Source organism: Topomyia yanbarensis, chromosome 3 (genome assembly GCF_030247195.1).
Source record: "Topomyia yanbarensis strain Yona2022 chromosome 3, ASM3024719v1, whole genome shotgun sequence".
Taxonomy (NCBI): Eukaryota; Metazoa; Arthropoda; class Insecta; order Diptera; family Culicidae; genus Topomyia; species Topomyia yanbarensis.
This window is the reverse complement of record NC_080672.1, coordinates 299,701,319-299,724,023: the sequence shown is the minus strand read 5'-3', so window position 1 is coordinate 299,724,023 and position 22,705 is coordinate 299,701,319. Positions and strand designations below refer to the sequence as shown.

At 36.0% G+C, this 22,705-nt stretch overlaps 1 protein-coding gene across 1 annotated transcript in view; it reads left to right on the top strand.

The window, feature by feature from the left end:
• The first annotated feature begins 13,489 nt into the window (after nucleotides 1-13,489).
• Nucleotides 13,490-22,705, top strand: part of LOC131688871 (uncharacterized) — a 430,877-nt gene continuing 421,661 nt past the window's right edge. The window contains exons 1-2 of the mRNA XM_058973461.1: nucleotides 13,490-13,849; nucleotides 15,935-16,672. Of these exons, the coding sequence (XP_058829444.1) occupies nucleotides 15,962-16,672 (711 nt within the window). The 5' untranslated portion in view covers nucleotides 13,490-13,849; nucleotides 15,935-15,961. The remainder of the gene's footprint in view (nucleotides 13,850-15,934; nucleotides 16,673-22,705) is intronic.

The window sequence follows — 22,705 nt, the reverse complement described above, 5'->3', positions numbered from 1 at the left end:
TAGTCAGGACAATGACGATCTCGACTTCCCTGGGCAGTTCCAGCGTGTACACTCCGTTGTACATTATTTTCCAGAGCGATGAGCCGAGTATGGAGCCCTTTGATAGTCCCGCCGTGACCCTAATTGACCTCTGCTCCATGTTCGTCTCAAGTACTCTGTTCTGAAACTAACTTTTCAAAACCTTGTACAAATAGTCTAGAACCCACATTCTGTGCAGCTCTACGACAATAGTCGCCCAGTTGGCGCTGTTGAACGCCATGTCGTCATGTCGATCGTCATCACAGCGCAATAGCGAGTACCCCTTCTCTTTTACTTCGATGTTTTCTCCACACTCGTGTTGACCGTGCGAATAGCGTCCACTATCGAGATATCTTTCATGAATCCGAACTTGAAGATGACCCTTTCCAAAAATCTACCAAGAGTGCCCAGCAGGCATATAGGTCGATACGATTCTGAATCTTCTGGTGCCTTCCCTGGTTTTGGCAGCAACACCAGCTTCTGGATCTTCCACCTATCAGGGAAGTAGCCTTCTTCAAGGTATTTCTTTAGAACTCAACGATAATGTTTAGTTTGCCAGAGCACATTTCAGCTGGCGTCGTTGGATCCTTAATCTTCTCTGGCTACCCCAGATCTTCCTCACTGTATGCGTACTCTGGATTTTAGACAGCCAGAACGGAAGATGCTGAAATCCTTTTTCGAATACTCCAGACGACGGTAGCACCTCGGTTTAATTTTCTCTGGCATTGTTAAGTCACACGCCCTCGCTAATGTAACCGACATCATCGGCATTCGGAATTGGAGCGAGTTTGTCAGCACGAAGAGCTTCCATAAAAAGGTCCATGTCGAAGTCCTTTATCTTCCACTTCCGCTTGCCAGTCCTCACTCTCCGCACTACATTGCAATTCCGCCGACCAATGGTGTAGTGGATCGCCCGGTCGCTATGTGCCCTTTAACTCACCACTTTATGTTATTCATCAGCGACGGACTGCAGAATGTTACGTCTATAATGGAATCCCAATCATCTTTATGGAATGTGCTAGTAGAACCTTATTCACACAGCATTACATCCGGCTCCGCCAGGGGTTCCAACAAGCTGTAAGCACTTGCACCAACCTATAACAACCAGCGTTCATCCGTCTAACGAGTCCTTTGGTGTGTCCGGCATCTGATTGTATTGCTCTAGTATTCACCGTGGGTAAGCTGAACAGCTACATACGAATACGCCGTTGAACCTGGCGATCGCGAAGCCTTTATCACCTCTTGGGCAGGGAACCTGCCCATCACTTGGATTGCTGGCATCCCTGCACTATCCACCACCCAATTACCGTTATCGAGAGGACAACGATACAGCTCTGCAATAATTGCAGCGTCGTATTTTGTTTCTGTTGTAGACTGTCACAACAGTTGCGGTTCAATGTTGCAATGATTGAAATTAAGCTGGGTTATCTCCAGGCCCGTAGCCAGGATTTTGTTTCGGGAGGGGCTTTAAAATTATTTCACAAATCTAATTTAATTCTAATGTGACGAAATATTGAGAAGTTCATTAAAAACAATTACAAATTTTTATGTCTAGTGCTAATTTGGGTACTAGTTTAGATACATCGTCTAACTAGACACTCAGTTGGTGCTAGTTACTGTCGAGATAAATTCGAAACACAATAAAAATCAAGCTTAATTTAAGTTATGTTTTGTGCCCATAATGCGCAAATCGGTTTCATACAAGTTTCCCTTTTGGGGATTATTATTGCTTAAAAAACATGTTCTCTTTGACAAGAAAGGGTATGGTACATCGACAGATTATTGATATTGAATTTGATTTTTATTATTTATTTACAAGTAACAATTAACTCTCGTTACAACAACGGATATTCAAGAGTTCAAAGTATTTATATGCTAACCGAATATGACAATTCTTGACAGAGCTAGAAATGCAAGGTATTCCAAACTACACATTTGCAAGGTGTAGACGATGCTAAATCGAAATGAGTAGAAAAATATTGTCAGAATGTTCGAACGAAGTGAATGACAAAATTTTCACCAAAGCTTCTGATTTAGCAGGCGATTTGTAGATGCGCAGAAACGCTTGATCTGGTGTTTTGCCACTATTACCAATTCTATGGCATCATGCTAACACAATTTTTTGATATATTCTATATGAAACTATTTTCAAGGCTGGCCCTGGCCTGGCAAATCAGTGACCCGATCAGGAAAGAGTCTTGGTGATCAATAGGATTAAAATATATATTTCAATGATTTAATCAACTAAAGAAAACTGCTCAGAATTTAATCTGTTAAAGAAAATTGTCCACAAATCGAAAGAAAATCACTAAACACTGAAAACCACTACACGGAAAACCCGCCAATCACAAAAAACGAATATTGCAATTTTTGATTTTTGGTTTGGCTGTTTCAACTAAAAATAGATAATACAGCTAACATTTGTGTTAATTTTCATACCATCAACCAGTTGATTTGAATTGTTGTTTTAGTGGGCTGTCAGTCAATCGAGTAGAGACAGCAAAATGCAAAACAATAATCCGGTTGATAGAATTAACAAAATTATTAGTTGAAAACTCTTATTGCGAAAGAAAGTTTTTTTTGTTTCTTTATCGAATATGCGGTAAAGGAACAAGATGTTTACATTTCAAAAGTGCTAAAAGTATTTTGTAAATCCTATAGCTGCCTAATTTAATCGAGTTCAAGGGTGATCCGAAGTTTGCACAATGAAGGGCTAAATCGTTAGGACATTGTTCAAGTTAAATAGAAAGGTAAGTTCAACATTGAATTATTATTTCCCAAGTGTTTGATTTGCTACAGATGAAACATTCCAACATTACGTATTGTTAGGCAGAATCCAAAACAAATTGAGTTATATGTTCATTCTTGTATGACCCTCCGGCACTCGCGCGAATGGCTCCCCGAATGAGCAGCCGCTGGTGCTGAAAGATTTCGCTAGAGTTTCTGAAGGCGTTGCGCTAAATACAACGGCGCGAGTGCCGGAGGGTTTATCTGGTGCTTGTGAAATATTTTGAAGGCCCTATTTTGTGCAATAATTTCCACCTAGTTCAATACTTTGGACCTATAGAAACATTGCGATTTGTGTAAAACAATGGGATTCAGCAGCGTAAGTTCAACCAAACTCTCGGAGGTTGCACGAAAGACTCACTAGGGCTTCAAAAACCGATTTGTGATTCTCCTGTTACAGCAATAATGATAAAGCGACAGTTGGATCATGAGGAGAAACAGTAGTTGTAATTATTGAACTTTTTTTTATTTCTGCTTCGCACATTCAAGGTTTATCTGCTTTAAAAAACGTTCTTGAAGTAACACATTGAAAATGCTAACCAACTGAAGATATCTTATTCATCATGGTTATTGTCATTGTAGAGCATTATAAATGCTGGCGTGACATTAATTCAGAGGGTCATTGCCACGACAAAAGTTATCAACCTACACCAAAGGCAAGTGCTTACTTTTAATATTACATTAGAAGAAATTTATTGGGACAAGAATTTGTTGAAGTCTCGAAATAGGTTACCCAGTTTACAAAAAAAAAACTTCAAATTGAACCTCAGTTATTGCTCAGGATGACAACCATCATCTGGGATGTTGTGACCTTTTAGATTTTTATGAATTCTTCCATAATTTTATCTGAATTCTTCCAGAAAAATCCAAGTTTGACGAAATATTCAAACTAAAGGCGAGTTGTCTTTTTAGCTCATGAAAGTAATTCGGAATGAAGATGTTTCAATACTAACAGATGAGATCCGATAGATGTTTCTATTTGAGTAGCACATGTTAAAAAATTTGGTCTTTGTAATCCATGTCAACATCGATAATAAATTCGTTTCTGGATGCAAGACTAAAACCTGAAAATCAATAAGGGAACCAGGGGCTATTTTGACCTACCTAAGCACATCGCCCTTGTAGGTGGATATATGTGAAAGAATTTATCTGTCAAAGTCCTAATTGTTAGTTTGAAGCCTCAGCTACATTTTTGGCTCTTGAAAAGATCATTTGCAACACTCCATGGTAGCGCTAGGCGACGATTTGCAAAACATCCGTTCGATTTCGTTTTTCCATCCTTCTACAACGTAGGGGCAATTCGGACCTTCGTACAGGGCAATCCAGACCGTCAATTTCATTTTATTTTTTACAATGAAATTGTTTACCTATGAAATATTTGTTGGAGAAACTCCTTAAGCAAAAAAAATAAATTGCTTTACACTTAATCTGGTTGGTCACAGCTTTTGATTGGCACATCATATATTTTCTTTGCTGTAGCTTGTGCAATTGTTTGCCTAGTCGCAAACCGCCGAATAGCTCCGTTCACACATTTCGCACAAGTTTTGTGCATGTTGAAAATATGTTTTCACCCAAACATTACTCCATAAAATAGGAGCCTTAAACTTTCCAAAACTAACTTGCTTTTTCCCTTTTGTCGCTTTAATCACGGGTTTTACATTAAGATTTTTGTTTTGAGAATGGCAAAAATGGAAAACGTATCTCCTTTCTAAAAAAAACTAAAGAATTTGATTCAACTGTTAAAATTAGAAAAGCGGTTCCACAAATATATACAACAGTCAGTCTTACGATTTCTAAGAAATCGAGGGGGTTCGAATTACCCCACGATCTTAATAGCGCCGGGTACTTCTATTTATATTGTAATAACAAATTATACGTATACTTACAGTGATTCATTTTTTGTTTATTTCTTTTATCTCGACCATTCTTATTATTTCAAAAAAATAAACGATACGCAAAACGTATCGCAAAAACTATTCCTATGAATTGTTTATCATAAGCTGAAACAAGTTGTATATACAAAAGGTTTGTTCCAGTACCAGGAGAAACTGGAAGTACTCCGGAGCAAACAGGGAGAAAATCGTTCCTGTATTATCTTCTTCTCTTTTTTCTTCTTCTGGTGGCAAACCGGAGTGAAAAGGAGCAAGAATTTTTTGCTCCGGAGCAACAGGGAGTAACTTCCATGTACTGGAACAAACCTAAAAATAGCTCTACTATGAAAAACCCATGCAGCAGCTGAATTAGTATATACCAAAGACGATGTTTTAAATATAGACACGTGGAGAGAAAAAAAGTGAATTTGGCTCCACGGTTTACTAAAATCATTTTGTTCGCTAATTTTGACAATCAGGAGTTTTGTGTAAACATCGAGTGACTTGTAATTTAAATGAACACCTGACAAATCCGTTTTTTGTAGTATTTCGCATAATACTTAGTTGTTTTTAGACTCAAAAATGCCTTGCCTACGTTACTGAGCCTGTGTATATGTTTTTCGTTGCACTTGAGAGAATATTTCGCGGGAATATGTCGAAAAGGCAGTTGAATGTCACGATATTAGAAGAAGACTAGTCGGTATAATTCATAATGTTAAATCTATAGAGCCATACAAAATGAGAAACCAGCCAGTTGGTCAATGCTTAATTATAACTTTTAATACTTTTGTATTACGAAACTTATATAGTATTTTCGCTGGTGTGTAAACATAGTTAAAAGATTCTCTTTTTATTTTATTCTCAATACTCCCCACCCCTACACTCTATCAAAACGTGGTTGAAAATAACAAACAAAGATGGCAAAATTAAATGGCATTGTTTTCAAGCAAGAAACTGCAGTAGTTTTCGTTAGACCGGGCGACTCGAGCTCCATGGGTCTGCTTAGTAGTAGTAAACTCGTGCAATATATTTCGCAGTATAGCTCATAAAGATGGAAAGGTGGCTACACTATTACACGTGTGTTTGCGCTTTGTATTTTTTAAGCTGTTCACATAGTAAGCAACAGGATACATGCCATATAAAATATTCACTAGAGATTTTGTTCTACCTATTCTAATGCGACAACAGCTACAGCATGTGAATAGCTAAAACAAACCTCATAGTAAATATTTTTGTGACCCTTGGCCTGTTGCTTCGTCTGCTGTTCAGCTCTTATGTATTGCCGACTTTTTAAGTTTCTGTTTAGTAGAACGCCGATGTAATACGCCTTTATATGGTTCCATAAATCTTAAGGAAACCAACGCTCAATGAAAAAGCTATAAAATCTGACATACACAAATTAATATGAAGACAAAAAGCAGTTGGTTAAGACCAGTTTTTTTTTCTCAAGCATACACAAACAAACATATACAAATTTGCACAATTAAATAATCAAGCAAATAAAAACTAAACTACATAAACGCACATACACACAAACTGACAATAATGTAAATACAGACAACCTAATATAAACAAAAGAGATTTTAATACATAAACATATAAAAATGATGAAAGCAAATAATACTAAAATCAAGAACAATCTCATAATTAAAAACTGCAAAAGTATATGCATCGAGATATGAATTGAATATAATCAAAATAATATAAAAATTAATCACAATTTAACATTCTCAAATGTAGGTAAATTCATTGCAACAAACATACATGAATAATAATTCACAAGATACTAAAATCATGAACAAGTTCGCAACAAATAGCAAAGGGTATAATACGAGTACTATATGAAATATAGAAAACAGCATCAAATAAATATTTACAAAGAAAATTAAAAAATGAACAAATAACCACGTTTCGAAGAAATATCCACATGCAGGCAAACATTAAGAATCAATCACATACAAACGCACATAAGAAGCAAAAACTAAAAAAGGTCACCGCTTCTTGTTTTTAAACAAATTTGTATGTTTTCCTTAACACAGATTGCAAAATGGGCTGTGCACAGATTTCAAGAAATATGACCTGGCATCCCTGGTCATTTCAATCGAGCACGAGACCTGTCAATGGCCCTCGTTCCAAAAGCATTCGTAGCAATTTTCTTCGGATTGTGTGATTTTGACAGGTCTCGTGCTCGATTGGAAAGACACTGACAAATAAATAAGAAAAAGATAGACATGGCGGGTCTTTATCCAGGGGGATTTAGTGTCTTTAATCATACATACAGGGTGGCCAGATATAATTTCTTCATATCGGTAGACTCATTAGAGGTTTATAAGTAGTTACCGGTAAGCCGTATTTTTGTTCCAAAAATATAGTGGTGACATAAAATTGTAAAATACTGAAGCACGGAAACGACAAATGATCCTTCGAAGAAATTGAGAAGAAATGTGTTAACTATTAGACCATTCAAAGAGCACGCTACCACCTGAGATTTCATACCAATCCAAATGAAAAAAAAAAATTGGTGCAGGCTGTGCCCAAAATAAATGAAAATTAGTAGTTTTCGGTATAAATAGGAAAATATCGGTAGTTCACCCCGGGTCGTCTGTGAAATGGTAGTGAAGCTCAAAATCGGCAGGACTACCGATAAATTGGTAAATCTGGCCAGTCTGCATACAGAAAATAAACAAGCATCATTAGCGACATCTGTGCGTGGATAGCATTTTCGTTTGTAATGCGCTGCTGCATGGGTCTCTCAAAAAAGCCTTTTCATAAAATGTCAAAGAAGCAAGGCGTCAAATTTTCTGAGTTTTACATATGGCAGCTGGAGGAAAACAAACCCCCCAAGTTGTGTGTGTGATTTGATTATTGCATAGAACTCTGTAAGTTTGTCCAGTACGCGCTTCTTGCTAACTGATGCTCCGAAGTAAACAGGACTTAAAAAAGAGAATACAGGAACAACTTTCTTCCTGTTTGGATCGGACTCGAAGTGCTTCCAGTTTGTTATGGTACTGAACTGGAACATACGTCATAAGCTTTGAGATTCTGACGTTTGAAATACGCACACTGAGATCGTATTTTTGTACTACCACCCCCTCAATCCATCAAGACTTGACCACTTAGTGGTGTTTTTCTTCCAGTTTAAAAGTCAAAAAGTTTAAAGCCTTTCACAACGAGAAGTCTCATATACGATCACTTCAATGATGCCAGCGAAGCCAAATTTATAATGAATTTCACAATTTAGTATTTTTTCTCTCAGTTTTGTATCCCTTGTAAGTATATTAATTATAGCAAATATCTAAAAGTCTTCAGCCATAATTTGCGATAATTCTGTACATACATGTTACAATCCCGTTTTCAAAAATAACATATTTTATGACGTGAAATTGGGTAATTAATTGATGTTGATTGAGAGCGATGAAAAGCTATTCGCCGGAAAAAATCGCGCGGGAGATTATAAATCCCACAAGCCTAATGCACGTATTGATAGAGTTTACCTTCTTTGACAGTTTGCTTAAACGAAACAAAACTTTCGAAAGAAAAATTTTATTAGCTGATTATAGTCCTAATTAAAATATTTTTCAGACATGTGTGGCAATTTAAAGACATGAGTTTTGGCTGCTGGCGATTAACAAATTAAACCGGCATCCCTGAAATGTTCAGCAGAAAAGTTATCTTTTGTTTACTAATGTTCTTCAAGATGCAGAATTGGAAAGGTGTCACATTTTCTACGTTTCAGTCAAATTATTTTTTTTTAGAAGCGACAGGAAGAAGACTGGTTGGTGATGTAAATATTTACTCTACACGGGTCCGATCGCCATAACTATTTTTATCACATGCTTACAATAGTCGCTTGGATTCGTTGGTGGTCCTGATTAATTTTGCAAGCGAGAAGCAAACAAATCAAAAAATGGCACACGTTTCCACCTTTTTATCTGTGTATCTATTATCTTTGTTTACGAATGTGGATAAGAAAAAAAAATCGTAGCAAGTTTCTTTATTTCTTTATTCAATTTCCCTGTGTACTGGACTTTATACATATTTCCATTCATAATAAAGGTAAGTTTTCGAAATGATTTTCAAAGGTATATTAGGAATTTTATTTCAGGAATATTTATCCGAAAATTCCGATAAAATTTTACAGATGGATCGTGATGCTTTGACTTATTGAGTCAGATAAGTATGCCTATTTTTAAAACTTCTGTTTTCTTTGTGTATCTTTTTTCAGCGCAGTAATCTAAACGATGGTATTATTAAAGGTGAGAATAGCAAATTAATATGATGGGTTGTAGTTTCCTAATTGAACGACGACCGATGGATACAGCCAGCCGTTAAACCAACAAGATAGTACAATATCTAAGTAGGTAGTATATTTATATTTCCTGTGGCGAGTTTAGAATGGATGCAGAGGAAAAAGATTAAGGTTTTTTTATAAGAAAAAATGCGCATTTAGCTTATAACTCATTCATGTTTGACTAAAACTTTTCTTAATCCAATTTGTTATCGATTTAGTGAATAATTGTACACAAAATGAAATTAAATTCGTTGTGAAATTATCACTAAACTCACGTTTTAGTGGACTCCCCTATGCTCCCCTGATACACAATTGCTACTGAATCGTTAAGTAGGCGAGAATTATGTATCATAGAATAATGAAAGTAGATATATCACCCATTTAACGCACAGTAAGAGATGAAAATGATAATTCGAATGTGGTTGGAGCACGCGTGTGTTGCACAATGTCTAGCAGTTCCCATGAGAGAATATAAACTAACCAACTATGCTTGGTTGTCGCTGATTTTAGATTAGGCTATGTAGAAATACTTGATAAAATGAATATTTAGTAATCATGAATGTTTTCATAGATTAAACTAAGAATATTATTTATAACACATGAAGAAATGGCAGTTATGGTAAAATATGAGAATCTTTAGACAACTAATTATAAATAATTATCAGTTTGGATAATTTCCAGTTCCACAAGTTCAATTTTTTGAGTGGATAGGCAGTTATGTATTGTTGTTGAGTCGGTAATTTTGCATTCACATTAATCCATTTAAAATGGAGTAATATTTATTTCCATTCTAGATCATTAATGCGTATTGGATCAGACATTCTCGCGAACAATACTTCCGAACACTCCAGCTACGCTCAAGATGAATTGTTCTTTTGACGCTCTGTTGTATTTCGACGGGATTGAAGTTTTATCCGTTTTTATGACAACCAATTATTTATAATATTTATATATATATTTAACAGTAATTTTCTTATTTATCATGTCATGGAATAATAAAAATAATATAAATATTTGATATCTATTATTCCAAATCACAAATCCAACCTAGAATTTACAAAATAATTAGCTGGTACAACTTTTTGGCCGACGGAATAAAAAAAATTGATTGAAATACCAAAATCGCTTTTAATTTTCAACAAACACATTGGCTGTTACGACTGGCTGCGAATTATTAAATCAACAAACCAATTGATTGAAACAACCATCTTAGTTTTAGTTTTCAACTCGTAATATTCTTAAAATCAACAACAACATTAGTAGATACAACTCATTTGATTAGCTGATTCAGATGATGTGTGTCTTTGCTAACTGACAGCATTGTATTTTCAACTAGATGTTTTAGTTGTTTCAGCCACTGTTTTGTTGACACAAAAACAAAAATGACAGTTTAGAAAAATCAACAATCGTTTAGCTGTACCAAATTTTAACCAATCGATTTCAGAAATTCGACTAATAATTTAGTTGCTATGCGATCGAGAGCGTTTCCGTGTATATTCTAATTTACGTAAATTTTTTTAAGTGTATCGCTGATGACTCCATCAAAATAACTAGCTCGTTTTGTGCCATAGCGAACAAAAATAAAACGAAAGAATGTCACCTACTAAATACATGAAATCGAAACAATAATCCCTACTTATTGACTTATAGATCCATCCAGTTACAACATTTTAGTCGCTCTCCGTGAAAGCCAACTAATTTCTGTTCACCCTATCGTTACATCGATTTCAAATTCACATAGACATTAATTGGAAACCATCGAAAACCACTAAAATGCTGCTGCTGGTTGCAACATTAAGTTTATTATGACAGATTGACTAATACACCCAGGTTTTTAAGCGGTTGTTTTGCGAGGTTTTTTTACGCGGATTTTCGCGTTTTTTACGCGGATTTTCCAATTACCGCGGTTTTTGCAAAAGTATTCTATGTCCTTCTGAATGCAAAAGACTTAGAATTTTTTCTGATGAAAAATATTCCACTTTTAAATGCAAAGAACTTGGAAGAATTTTGGTAGTTTTTTTGCGTGGATTTTGCAATTAACCCTAGAACATTGCACTTGCGTTTTTCACCCTTGAACGTTGAACTGGGGTACAAACGTATCCCACGCGTTTGATCGCAATTTTCGCAGGCAAAAATGCCAACTAAAGAAATGCATAATACATAATTTTCTTCGTTTTTTAATTGAGAAGCAGCTGTGTAAGTTAAAGTCCGGAATTTATTGAATTAATAAATTGGTTTGAGCAAAAAACAAGTGAAAAAATCGCTGATTTGACTCTTTTTACCAAACTTACCATAACTTTGCGAATTTTCAACCGATTTGAAAAAAAATTTAATGATTCTAAATATTGAAATGGTCTAGAAACGGTATAAAATGGAATTTCGATATTTTTGAAAAAGCGCAATTATTTGAAAGAGTGAAAGTTAAAGAAAAATAATTTCTGACCAGTAACACATTGGTAACACGCAACGTTACTGTTACAGCAGTTACTTTGCGCAAATTATACTTGCGAGCCATTGTTTTGAAAAATTATAAATAGTAAACATCAAAACAATAAAAATCAGCAAAAATGAGAACGATTTTTTCTACTTCAAAATTAAATTGATTGAATAAATGATTAAAAACGATTAAATAACATTAATTTTTACTACCCTAGTAAAACAACCAGTATTTAAACTGGTAAACTCACAAGTCACATTTTCACTGTCAGCACGAAACCAGACGAAACGCTAACGGAAACCGTACACTGGGGTACAAATGTACCACACGCTAACTTTCACACCAGCTTCCACGAAGGTTATAAGCAAACTGGCTATACCACCTTTTCCTACTCTTACTAGGAATTCTAAATTGAATTATGGTTAGGGTCCCAGGTCGGTAAATTCCAAATTCTAGTCTTCACACGGCCCAAAGAAGCCGTGGGGTACATGTGTACCCCAGTGCAACCTTCTAGGGTTAACAAGGTTTTTACTAAAAAATTCTAAGCTCTTTTGAAAACAAATTTTCGGAAAGACGGAAGAGACGGGTCTGGAAGACTCCTTATGGCCCGCACTTCAACAATTTGGGTATTTTCGGAATGGTTTTGACGAGTAGGTGCTAGAAAATTATGTTTGAATATTTAGCATATATGTAAAATCATGGTTATTCGATAAGGTCCAATAAAAAATGAAATCTTAAACACCGTGTGTCTCGTCTTGCTATTTTTAGGTAGATGCATTTATTGGCAAAGTATGTCGTGGACAAAACGGATGCCATATACTGATGAGATAAAATCGAAACGTTAAATCAAACCTACTGAAAAAGTTAAAAGTTTTAAAATAGCAATTTTTGAAAAACAATAATAATTACGATTATTAATTTTTTTAATGAACTACTGCGAGCCCAAACGACCGCAGGAATAACCACAATTTCGAATTTTTAAATGGATTATTAATTATCAAATTAGCATTAGCAAAAGAGGAAGCAGAGTGCCGAAAATGTATTTATTTTCATGATTTCCGCTGGTCCCACCACTATTATCATGCCCATTCATTAGCGTAGTAAAACGGGAAGAAAATTGCTAATTCGCATCTCTTTCAATTATTTTCATCCCGCCCAGATGCACCCCCGCAACGTAGCTCCAATGCTCGACTTCAATCGTACCGGCGACCGGCATAGCAGGCTGGTGGCAGCAATATGCACCGTGTGTACCACAGCGAAAAGAAGTGCTACCCACACTGAGCGGAAAAGAAACGGTTGAAGAAGCGAAGCATTCAAACAACAACAAAAAAACAGAGCGCCCCAGTTCAGGCCAGCCGAGCCCAGTGAAGGAATATTTGTTTTGTTTTGGTTTGCTCTTGTCGGAACCATATAAACACCTCTAGTGCGCACAAAGCAGATGCAGAGGGCCAGAGGCCACCCACTCTGCTCCCCTTCTGAGTGCTGTGGAGTTTAGCAGAGCATCGTAGTCATAAAAAGTGCATTTAAGGGGAGCCTCACCATTACCGCCTTTACTACCAGCACATGCCCAGGGGAGAAGCGAGCGAAGATAGACCCCGTCTGCACGTCCACCTGATTGTATTCAATTTCTGAAACAATGAAACCATCATAGCCGAGCTGATGCTGTACTGTGTGCAGTTTTTCACCCCTGTGAGCACCAACCGACCGGGCGTGAGCTTTTGGGAAAACGGGAAGTGCAAGATTGGTGAAGAATAGACACATAAATAAATTACGAAACAAAGACGGTGTGCACTGAGGAAGGGGGGATTGTTTTGGGAGAAAAAGTGAAAACAGTGGAAAATATGCAGCATTAGTGAAAGGAGAATGCTCCGCTGGTCTGCCGTGGTTTGATGTACACAAAGAGAAAACGTCGTGGGGGGGAAGATTGGCCATTGTCGTTTGGATGGTGATGAGACGCCACTAGACCGACTACTGCCAGGCAGAGCGGAAGACCTCTTGAACGAGTTTTAATATTGAAGCATTTATAACACAGCGGATACAGTACCTACCCGCTCCGGAGACTGAAGATTTGGTTTGGCCGATTTGGTTTGGCCCCCGGGTCGGTTGGCTAGCGTTTGAATGGTACCGAGACTTCCTCCACAGCAATAAAACGATGATCGGGCAATTTAGCAATCGCGTCGCTACAACAAAAAGGCGGAAGCCAGCAGTTGTCGAAGAAGAATGGAACCGACGACGACCCACGACAACACAGTCTCAGCAGAAGCAGCGCCTCTCCATTGGTAACCGTTACGGTGAAAACGAGCTACTAATAATGCTGACTGTGGACTCAACTCGGGGGAGCTGATTGGCCTCGGCATCGTCTTGGTGCTGCTAGAAACAGGGAAATTTTAGAGCATCATCGTTTCTGGAACTATTGCAATTGCCCAGCAGAGCGCGTTTGAACAGGTAATTGAATACCGTTTTAGAGGGAGGCGGGAAAAATTAGGAATGCTGTCGTTTGTTTTGCTATGACTGAAATGTACATGGGAGGGAGACATTCTCTACCAACTGGTTTGAAGCTACTTCATTGATTTCGATCTAGAATTTTCAACATGTTTCCTCTAGAAACAAAAACATTCTACACAAAGGTTAATGTACACTTTCTGCAAAAAACGTTAGCAGCATTTGTTAGTCATTTCCCTTTCTAGAACACTGTAACAGGAAATCTTCTCCAGCAATAATGATATAATCTATCCAGCAGGCACAGGCATTCCGCAGCCCTTTTTACGTGTATTTTTGATGCACTTCAAAATTTCTATGATCTACCATCTGGATAGATGCGTGATCTTGGGAAAACCTCACTCAGAAAACACTGTGTTCACAAAAAAGTTATATACAAATCGCGTTCCTAACGGATTAGTGCAGTGGTCGGTTAGCGGTCAATGTATCAAAAATTTCAGTATAGATAGCTATAGATATTTTTCAAATACAATCTATGTTACTTTTAACAACGCAGTTGGATAACTTGGATGCTAAAACGTATTAAATTAGTTTTGGGCTTTTTCAGTTTTTAATATTTTCCTGAAAATATTCGGAATTTTTCAATGTATGTCGCACTGTGGGCCTAACAGGCCCGCGCGCAGAATGTGCTCATGGGTAGGGTTTTGATTTTTCTACGTTTCTCATAAAAGAAAGGTTAAACGTTGAAGATTTTTTATGAAACCTGGAAGGCCAAGTATTGTGTACCAATCGACACAGCTCAACAAATTGGGTAAATACCTATTATCGAGAAGGAATTGAATTTATTAGTGGTAGTGTCTGATTGGTTTGAAGTAGTTAATCTTACCAATTAAACTAAAACCTCTTGTATCTTGCCATCTGCATCCTTCCGGGGCAACCGTTGCACAGTAAAAACATTGTTCCTAAATTCGTGAATAAAGTACCATAAATTCTGGAACATTCACGTTTTTACGTTACGAAAACAGGACTATGAACGAAAATCATGCGTTTTATAACTATATTCAATTTCGCTTCAGTAACGCCCTCATAACACTTTTATTAGTGAAAATATTTGTTTTTGTTTTGTGAAATTCAATCACGGTTGCCTTGTCATTACCAAATCTTTTTTCTGTATGGGAACTAGTTCACAACTTTATGCTCATTAATTTCAGTTGACTCATAATGTTTTTCATAGATAGATCGCAAAATCAAAACATATGTTCTCGTGCTCTATTTTATGAAGCTTGGAATTTTATTCATGAATCCATTCAATCTTCGTGAACTAATTCATGATGCCTAATATATTAGACACGACTTACCATTCGTGCTCTTGAAATAGTTACAAAATCATGAAACATTATTCATATATTCGTGAACTCGTTGATGATTCCGAGTGTAATAGTCACGACTGACCATGCGTACCCGTGAAATGAATCACAAAATTATAAAATGTTATTCATGTCGTGAACTGGTTCATTTAATCTAGTATAATAGTCACAAGTTACTATTCGTGCTTGTGAAATAGTTCATAAAGCTATCATATATTATGCATGTAATCGTAAACAGGTTCATGATTCCTAATATATTAGTGACGATCCACTTGGGAACGATTTCATGATTTAATATCCGTGCTCGTGAAATGGTTCCCATGTTCATTACATATTATTCATGTGATCGTGTACTGGTTCATGGTTTTTAGTACATGATTCACGATCTATTATGCGTGAAGACATCCCTAATCATATTCAATTTCATGGAACAAATTTGGAGGATTAGTTGTGGAATCATTCTTGTTACGTACACTTTTTGATGAAATATCCAGCTGCTAGCGACCAAGAATAAGTACGCTGTGAGCTGTGGATACAAAAAACTATTAGGACTATTATCATTTGATACGTTTCAGTGTGATGTCTGGATAGAAAACGAAAACTGCGCTGAATATGAATATAAAAATTGCGTTCAATTTATAAACTATTCCATTAATTTTCATTTTATTTGCAATTACCCTGCCAAAAAATCTGCTTTAAAACTATTTTTCAACCGTTCTTACAGATCGAAATTCACAAACCACAAAGAAAAATGATTCAACCGCGACCATTCCGCAAACCACCGGACGTGGAGGAAGCTCTCTCGTCGATGCTTTGGACCCCGTACGACAACAACGCGTCCGATTCGGATTCATCGCCGGACGAAGATCCTCGCTCACCGCTGGACCCGGCCATAATCTCTGGAAGATTCTCCAATAACAATCATATCCAATCGTCGCTGGCAATGAAACGAAGCTTTTCCGAGTGGAATTACCGTAGCTCGAGTGATGACAGCACCGTCAAAGCGCCACTCATCCAAGCGACTGCCGGTGATGGACCCAGTAATCGCTACAGCTACCCGTACTACAGTTTGCACCCTACTGCCGGTACCGTGGGGACTAACTGCTATTGGAATAGTAATAATATTTACACTGATGGTTTTCCCGGACCGTCAGCGACGGCCAACATAACGACAACGATTTTTCCAACGATGCTACCGGGACCATCACTGGACTACTGGAAGCAGATCCGTTCCACGGCGTCGTCCAGCGTTGTTCCTGTGGCATCGACACCGACAGCAACACCACCACCACCACCACCCCTGGATCCGTCATTGCTTCCGTTCAGTTTGCTCAGTATGGATACAATCCCGGGGGCAGTCGGTGGTACGATGACGGCCACAGCCGCTTATGGGTTCTACGAAACCGATTTGATCAACTCCAATATGATGGTTGGCACCAATGATAGTTTTGTTGATTATCAGGTAAGTTGTCGATTGAAATTGAAATTTTCGGTAATCTGGGTCAGAGCGGCTGGAGAATGAAAGTTATTTTAACTTCTCGATTTGATGTTTTATTGTAACTTGTAATTGCATAAATTTTACTCAATCTGTGTCAAAGGACACATGACTCTTAGTGCCAATTTGAACATAACCTGGTATATCATTGATACAACAACTAATTAACTGTGGAAATAATTCAAATATTAAATAATCGAGGCTGTTAACTCAATATCAATAGTGCTTGTACTCCAAATGTTGCCGGTGGTTATCGTTCCCAAATTAGAAATAATGAGATAAGTTTTTGCGGATTACACACTGAAGTAATCATTTTTCGCTGATAATTATTGTAATTTACAGTATTTTTGAACTCAATAAGTGGTCACAATGCCTTATGTTCCATTGCTCCGAAATACCTGAAATTCCGTCTAAATTTGTCGAGACGTGAACCTATCCGGAGTGACTTGTTTCTCGAATGACCGAACTCAAATGACATTTCATGTGTCAGACAGGCTCGCAGTATAATTTTTTTTCCCAATCAGCAGGTTAATAAATTTTCACAAGTAGTTCAAGACCCTTATGGGAGGGGTTTGTACCACCAATCCACCGCTCCCCCTCCCTACTGAGCTCGGGTTTGCTATGGGGTAAATTTTCGAAAAAGTCTACAATCGCGTTAAATGATCGAGGTATGCAAGTATGTACTTCACGGGTAGTGTGTTATAAAGAGATTCAGTTTTAGTTCTCAGGTTTTCATAAAAATCCTAATAAAAGTTATTGGGGATATGTTCTTCTTTTTTTGGTTTTATGACACAGCACAACATATATTAAGAGAAAATCAGATTCTCCGTACATAATACCACGGTTGAACCACAGATAACAGACGTTTAGGCTCGATTTGAATCGTGTGTAAATACCCGCTACTGAAATTCCGAATAAATCAGACATCTGAAACACGTTTGGCAAACGTTTGCAGATGGCGCAGTGATCGATACAATGCAGTTAGAGTGCAGCTGTCAAACATGTGAAGCAAACAGTTGCGCAGATGGCAATAGTGAAAAACGGATTTCCATCGTTTATCAATTTGAAAGTTTACACAGGTTTTTGAAGAAATTTTGTTCTAGCCTAAACGTCTGTTATCTGTGGTTGAACTTAGATATTTGATTCCCAAAGTATTATTAGTAATTCGATTGTCCGTTCAGCGAAAAGGTCATATTTTCACTTTATTATTGATTTGATTTGACTTTTGGAAAATGTCTCGCACAGATTTTGTCCCATACTGATATGATCGTTCCTATGAGCCCTGTCACTGTCCTATGTAATATGTGTTATCGAAAACATCGCAAAGAGACAGCATTGTAATCGACTGAGTGGACGGCTTTTATGCTATCAGCTGTAAAATAATCCAAAACATTTCGCACTACCTTCTATTTGCTTTTATGAGACAAAATGTTTTAGTCACGTGTTTGTATTCAATCTTCCCATAGTGCGTTGACAATTTGAAGCAAAAGAAATATTTTTTTCAGAAATCTGTGACCAAGAAGACATCTCTGAATTCCAAAACAAGTTGGACGTTTCAGTAACCTGATAACTAATCAAGGTAGAAATGCCAGTTAATCCTGAACGACCTTAAAAAAACTAAAATGAATATGTGAAAACAGAAAAGAAAATTGCTTTGTGTATAAATTAGCCATTCTTCAAATAATGGGTTATTTCAGAGCTTACTGAAACAATGGGTCTCAAATTTAGCTAATTCAGTGTAGCCACACTTTTGTTTTTGGCTCACAATTTAATTTATCATTTTCATCCATTTTATTAATTTCATTTATGTTATTCGTTTAATTAATATTATTCGTATTGTTAACTTTATTCATTTCTTTCATCTTATTCATTTCATTAATTTGTTCGATATATTCATTATATACATTTTATTTATACATATAATTCATTTTATTAATGTTGTTCCTTAGACATAACATGTTTTAACAGGTGAACATTGCTCTAATCGCGATTAGAAAACTTGTTAACTGGATTTTTATATAGAAAAGTATATCAAAATCAAGAAAAATTAGTAGTATTTTTTCTTGGTTTTGAAATTCTTTTCAATATAAATATTCAGTTAACAAATTTTCTATTGCAATTAGAGCAATGTTCACCTGTTAAAACATGTTAAAATATGTCTAAGGAAAAACATTTGATGATATGTGGGTATATAGGGCCTATTGAATCAGAGGGTAAGTGATCTTACTATGGAAACATAGCAAAAACACGATTTTTGATTAGAGACACCTCTAAATCATGTCCAAATTAAGTCATTTTTGGCGAAACTTCTTAAATTCACACGTAGAACAAAAATCTGGGCTGACCCATGTATATTTCAAAACATTTTTAAAATGTGGAGAGGTCTAATATGTATAAATGATGCAAAAAAAATTAAAATGAGTTACAAATTGCTTGAAATTGTTGGCCGACACTCTTATACCATTCGGCTCACTTTGTTGAGTTCGGCAAACGAGTGTATTCGTATGTGTGTATGTCTGTTTTTATGTGTGTGGCCAACAATTGCGCATCGGATACTCGGAGATGACCGAACCGCTTTTCTCAAAAGAAGTCTCAAATGGAAAGTATAATATGCAGTTTGGTGTAGTATCGCCCCACACTTACCCTAACACCTTTCATCAACTCACCCACCTTGACCACCCTCGCACCCGCATTAGGGCATTGCAAAAAAACACTCATTTTTTAAATCTCAAAGGCCTCCTATTGTGACAAATAGCAAAGTAAACTCAGATGCCAAATTTCATATCGTTTGGACAATTTTAGACCTCCTCTCACTTTGCTTGAAGTTTTTGACATTGGTTCCATGGGAAAATACAGTGTGTACATTTATACGTTCACCCTAATTTTTCAGAATAACTTTTTTTCTATTCAAACAAACTGCACCAATTTTTTAACGTCTGTTTTAAAACTTAATCAACGATTTTTCTCGAAATTTAGAAGCCCTGGTGCGTTTTGTTCATTTGTTATAGTAGTTTAAGTGAAAAAAGTGATGTCCCATATATATATATATATATATATATATATATATATATATATATATATATATATATATATATATATATATATATATATATATATATATATATATATATATATATATATATATATATATATATATATATATATATATATATATATATATATATATATATATATATATATATATATATATATATATATATATATATATATATATATATATATATATATATATATATATATATATATATATATATATATATATATATATATATATATATATATATATATATATATATATATATATATATATATATATATATATATATATAAGTTCACCTTACTTTTTTACCTTTCACATATAGAAAGGTTATGCAATCACTCTAAACATCGTCAACCTAATCCCGGTCTATCTCCCCATCCATCCCTCCCTAAACCCACCTTCCCTCATCAATCCCCCCCGTCCCCCGAAGAAGATTTCCTAGTTCCTCTAAAATAAACTTGCCTAGTAGGTCTGTAAAACCAGTGAAAAAATTGGTTTGAAATGATTTTGAATTTGAAAACTACTTTAAAATTGATACTAATTTAAAATGTGTTAACAAGTTGAAACTTTTTGGCGGGGTCCGGACCCTCCGAACCCTCTTTCTGGATCCGCTGCTGGGTTCAAGTCTTTCAGCTTCGACACATAGTATCTCAAGTTCGTGGCTGTCGATCCCTTGTAGGTATGTGCAAATTGTACTGAATAAGTATTGTACATAACCAGCCACGAAAAAAAACCAGTCATAAATTCATGAACAAAAGATCACGATTTCGTGAACTGAACAATTTACGAAAACCATGACCACGTTCCTGAAATTATGAATAATAAACCTCGAATTCATGAAACTATTTGTGTTTAAAAAAAAACTAGTTCGCCCCGAATATATACATGGCGTTACATTAGAATGTTCGGTTAGGGTACTGTTGTTGTTCCCTGCACATGTTTAGTTTGTGTTGTGAATCTAGTTCATGTTTTGAAAATACATAGCCGACAGTCAAAAGATGTTCATGATTTCAAGAGCTTATTTGCGATTCTTGTGATTTCTCATCACGTTATTGTGCTATCCTATTCATGAGTTTACTATCGCATTTTTCTGTCAGACTAGCGGGATTAAAATTCATGATTGCAGGATCTTTGTAGCGATTTTTATAATTTCTATTCACGTTATCGTGATATTTTAGTTATGAGTAGAGCGATTCATGTTCATGATTTCAGGATCATAGTCACGATTTTAGAGATTTTTGTCTAGACTTGTGTTGTTCATGATTTCAGGATCTAAGTCACGATTTTTGTAACCGCTGTTCATGTTGTCGTAATATTCTAGTCATAAATAGAGTAATTCATGTTCATAATTTCAGGATCTTAGTCATGATTTTCGTAATTTCTGTTTATGTTATTGTAATGTTTTATTTTATAACTTACTTCCAAATTTGACACAAAGAGTAATATGACTAATGTTCATGATATCAACAGTTTTATCATGGTACTCGTAAATTCTCTTCGCCTAATTGTGATCTATTACTTTTTGTTTACTATCGGTTTTTTTTATTCGGAACAACGTGACAATATGAACTGGATCATAAAAATGTGACTGATTCGCGATATCTTGTTCTGGGATTCTCAGCGCAGTTTTCGTTTTCTATCCAGACATCACCATTAACCTTATTAAACGCATAACGATGTTCGAGGTCCTAATAGTTTTTTATATCTAATACTAGAATCTATTACTATGGTCGCTAGCAACTGGACATTTCATAAAACAGTGCATGGAATAAAAAATGATTCCACGAATAATTCTACAAATTTTGTGAGACTTTACGGGAAAATTTCATCATCATGTTGCATGAAATTGTAAAAGATTAGCGATATCTTCTACATATCAACAGCACGCAAAACAAATTGTAAATCATGTATTCGGCATCATGAACCAGTTGTTCACGAATACATGAATTATATTTCATGATTTCGAGAACTATTTCACGAGCACGGAAATTGGATCGTGACATATATTAGGAATCATGACCCAGCTCACGAATACATGAGTAAGATTTGATGATTTTGCGAACTATTTCACGAGCACGGCTATTGGATCGTACCTAATATATTAAAGATCATGAATTAGTTCACGAGAATTAAATGGATTCATGAATAAAATTTTGAATTTCGCGAAATATTTCACGAGAACATATCCAGAATATTTTGATTTTGTGAACTAAGGCTATATCTATGAAAATCATCATGTGTCAACCTTTGGTTTTATGAATAATGTTCATAAAGTTGTGAAATAGTTCGCGTACTGAAAATCGCATTAGAAATGACTTGGCGGAAACCGTGACTGAAGTTCACAAAACAAAAACAAATAGTTCCACTAAAATAAGCGTTATGCGGGCGTTACTGAGGAGAAATTCAATATAATTATAAACACATGATTTTTGTTCACGATTTTTTTTCGTGTAGTTTGGATTAATGAGAAAGGCACAATTGCATCGCTAGGTGGATTGAAACTGGTTTTTGTTTTATTTTTTGTATTCGATTCATCCCTTCAAATTTATTGTTATTTTTATTAGTTTTATTTCATTCTTATGAACCAAACGACTCAGCTCATTCTTATTAATCTGCTAGCTGGTACTGAGAACTTCTCGGCAGCAGTATTTCACCCTATACCGATGCCCATTTTCGCGATCCATTTCGCTGCCACTCCAACGGAATAATCATCGGCGGTAAAATTTCTCTATACATATAACAATATCCCAATTTTCTCCAACTTCGTGTTTTTCCCTCTTAGCTGCCGTTGCTAGCCCGCTGACCGACATCTGCTGTCTACTCCCTACTGTTGCTAATATCGACACTTGTCGAATCGTGAACCGATTGTTCAGAGAAGCCGTCCAACTTGACATACATCCCTTTCCAGCCACCCTCGCAAAGTTTCGTCCTTGGTTTCT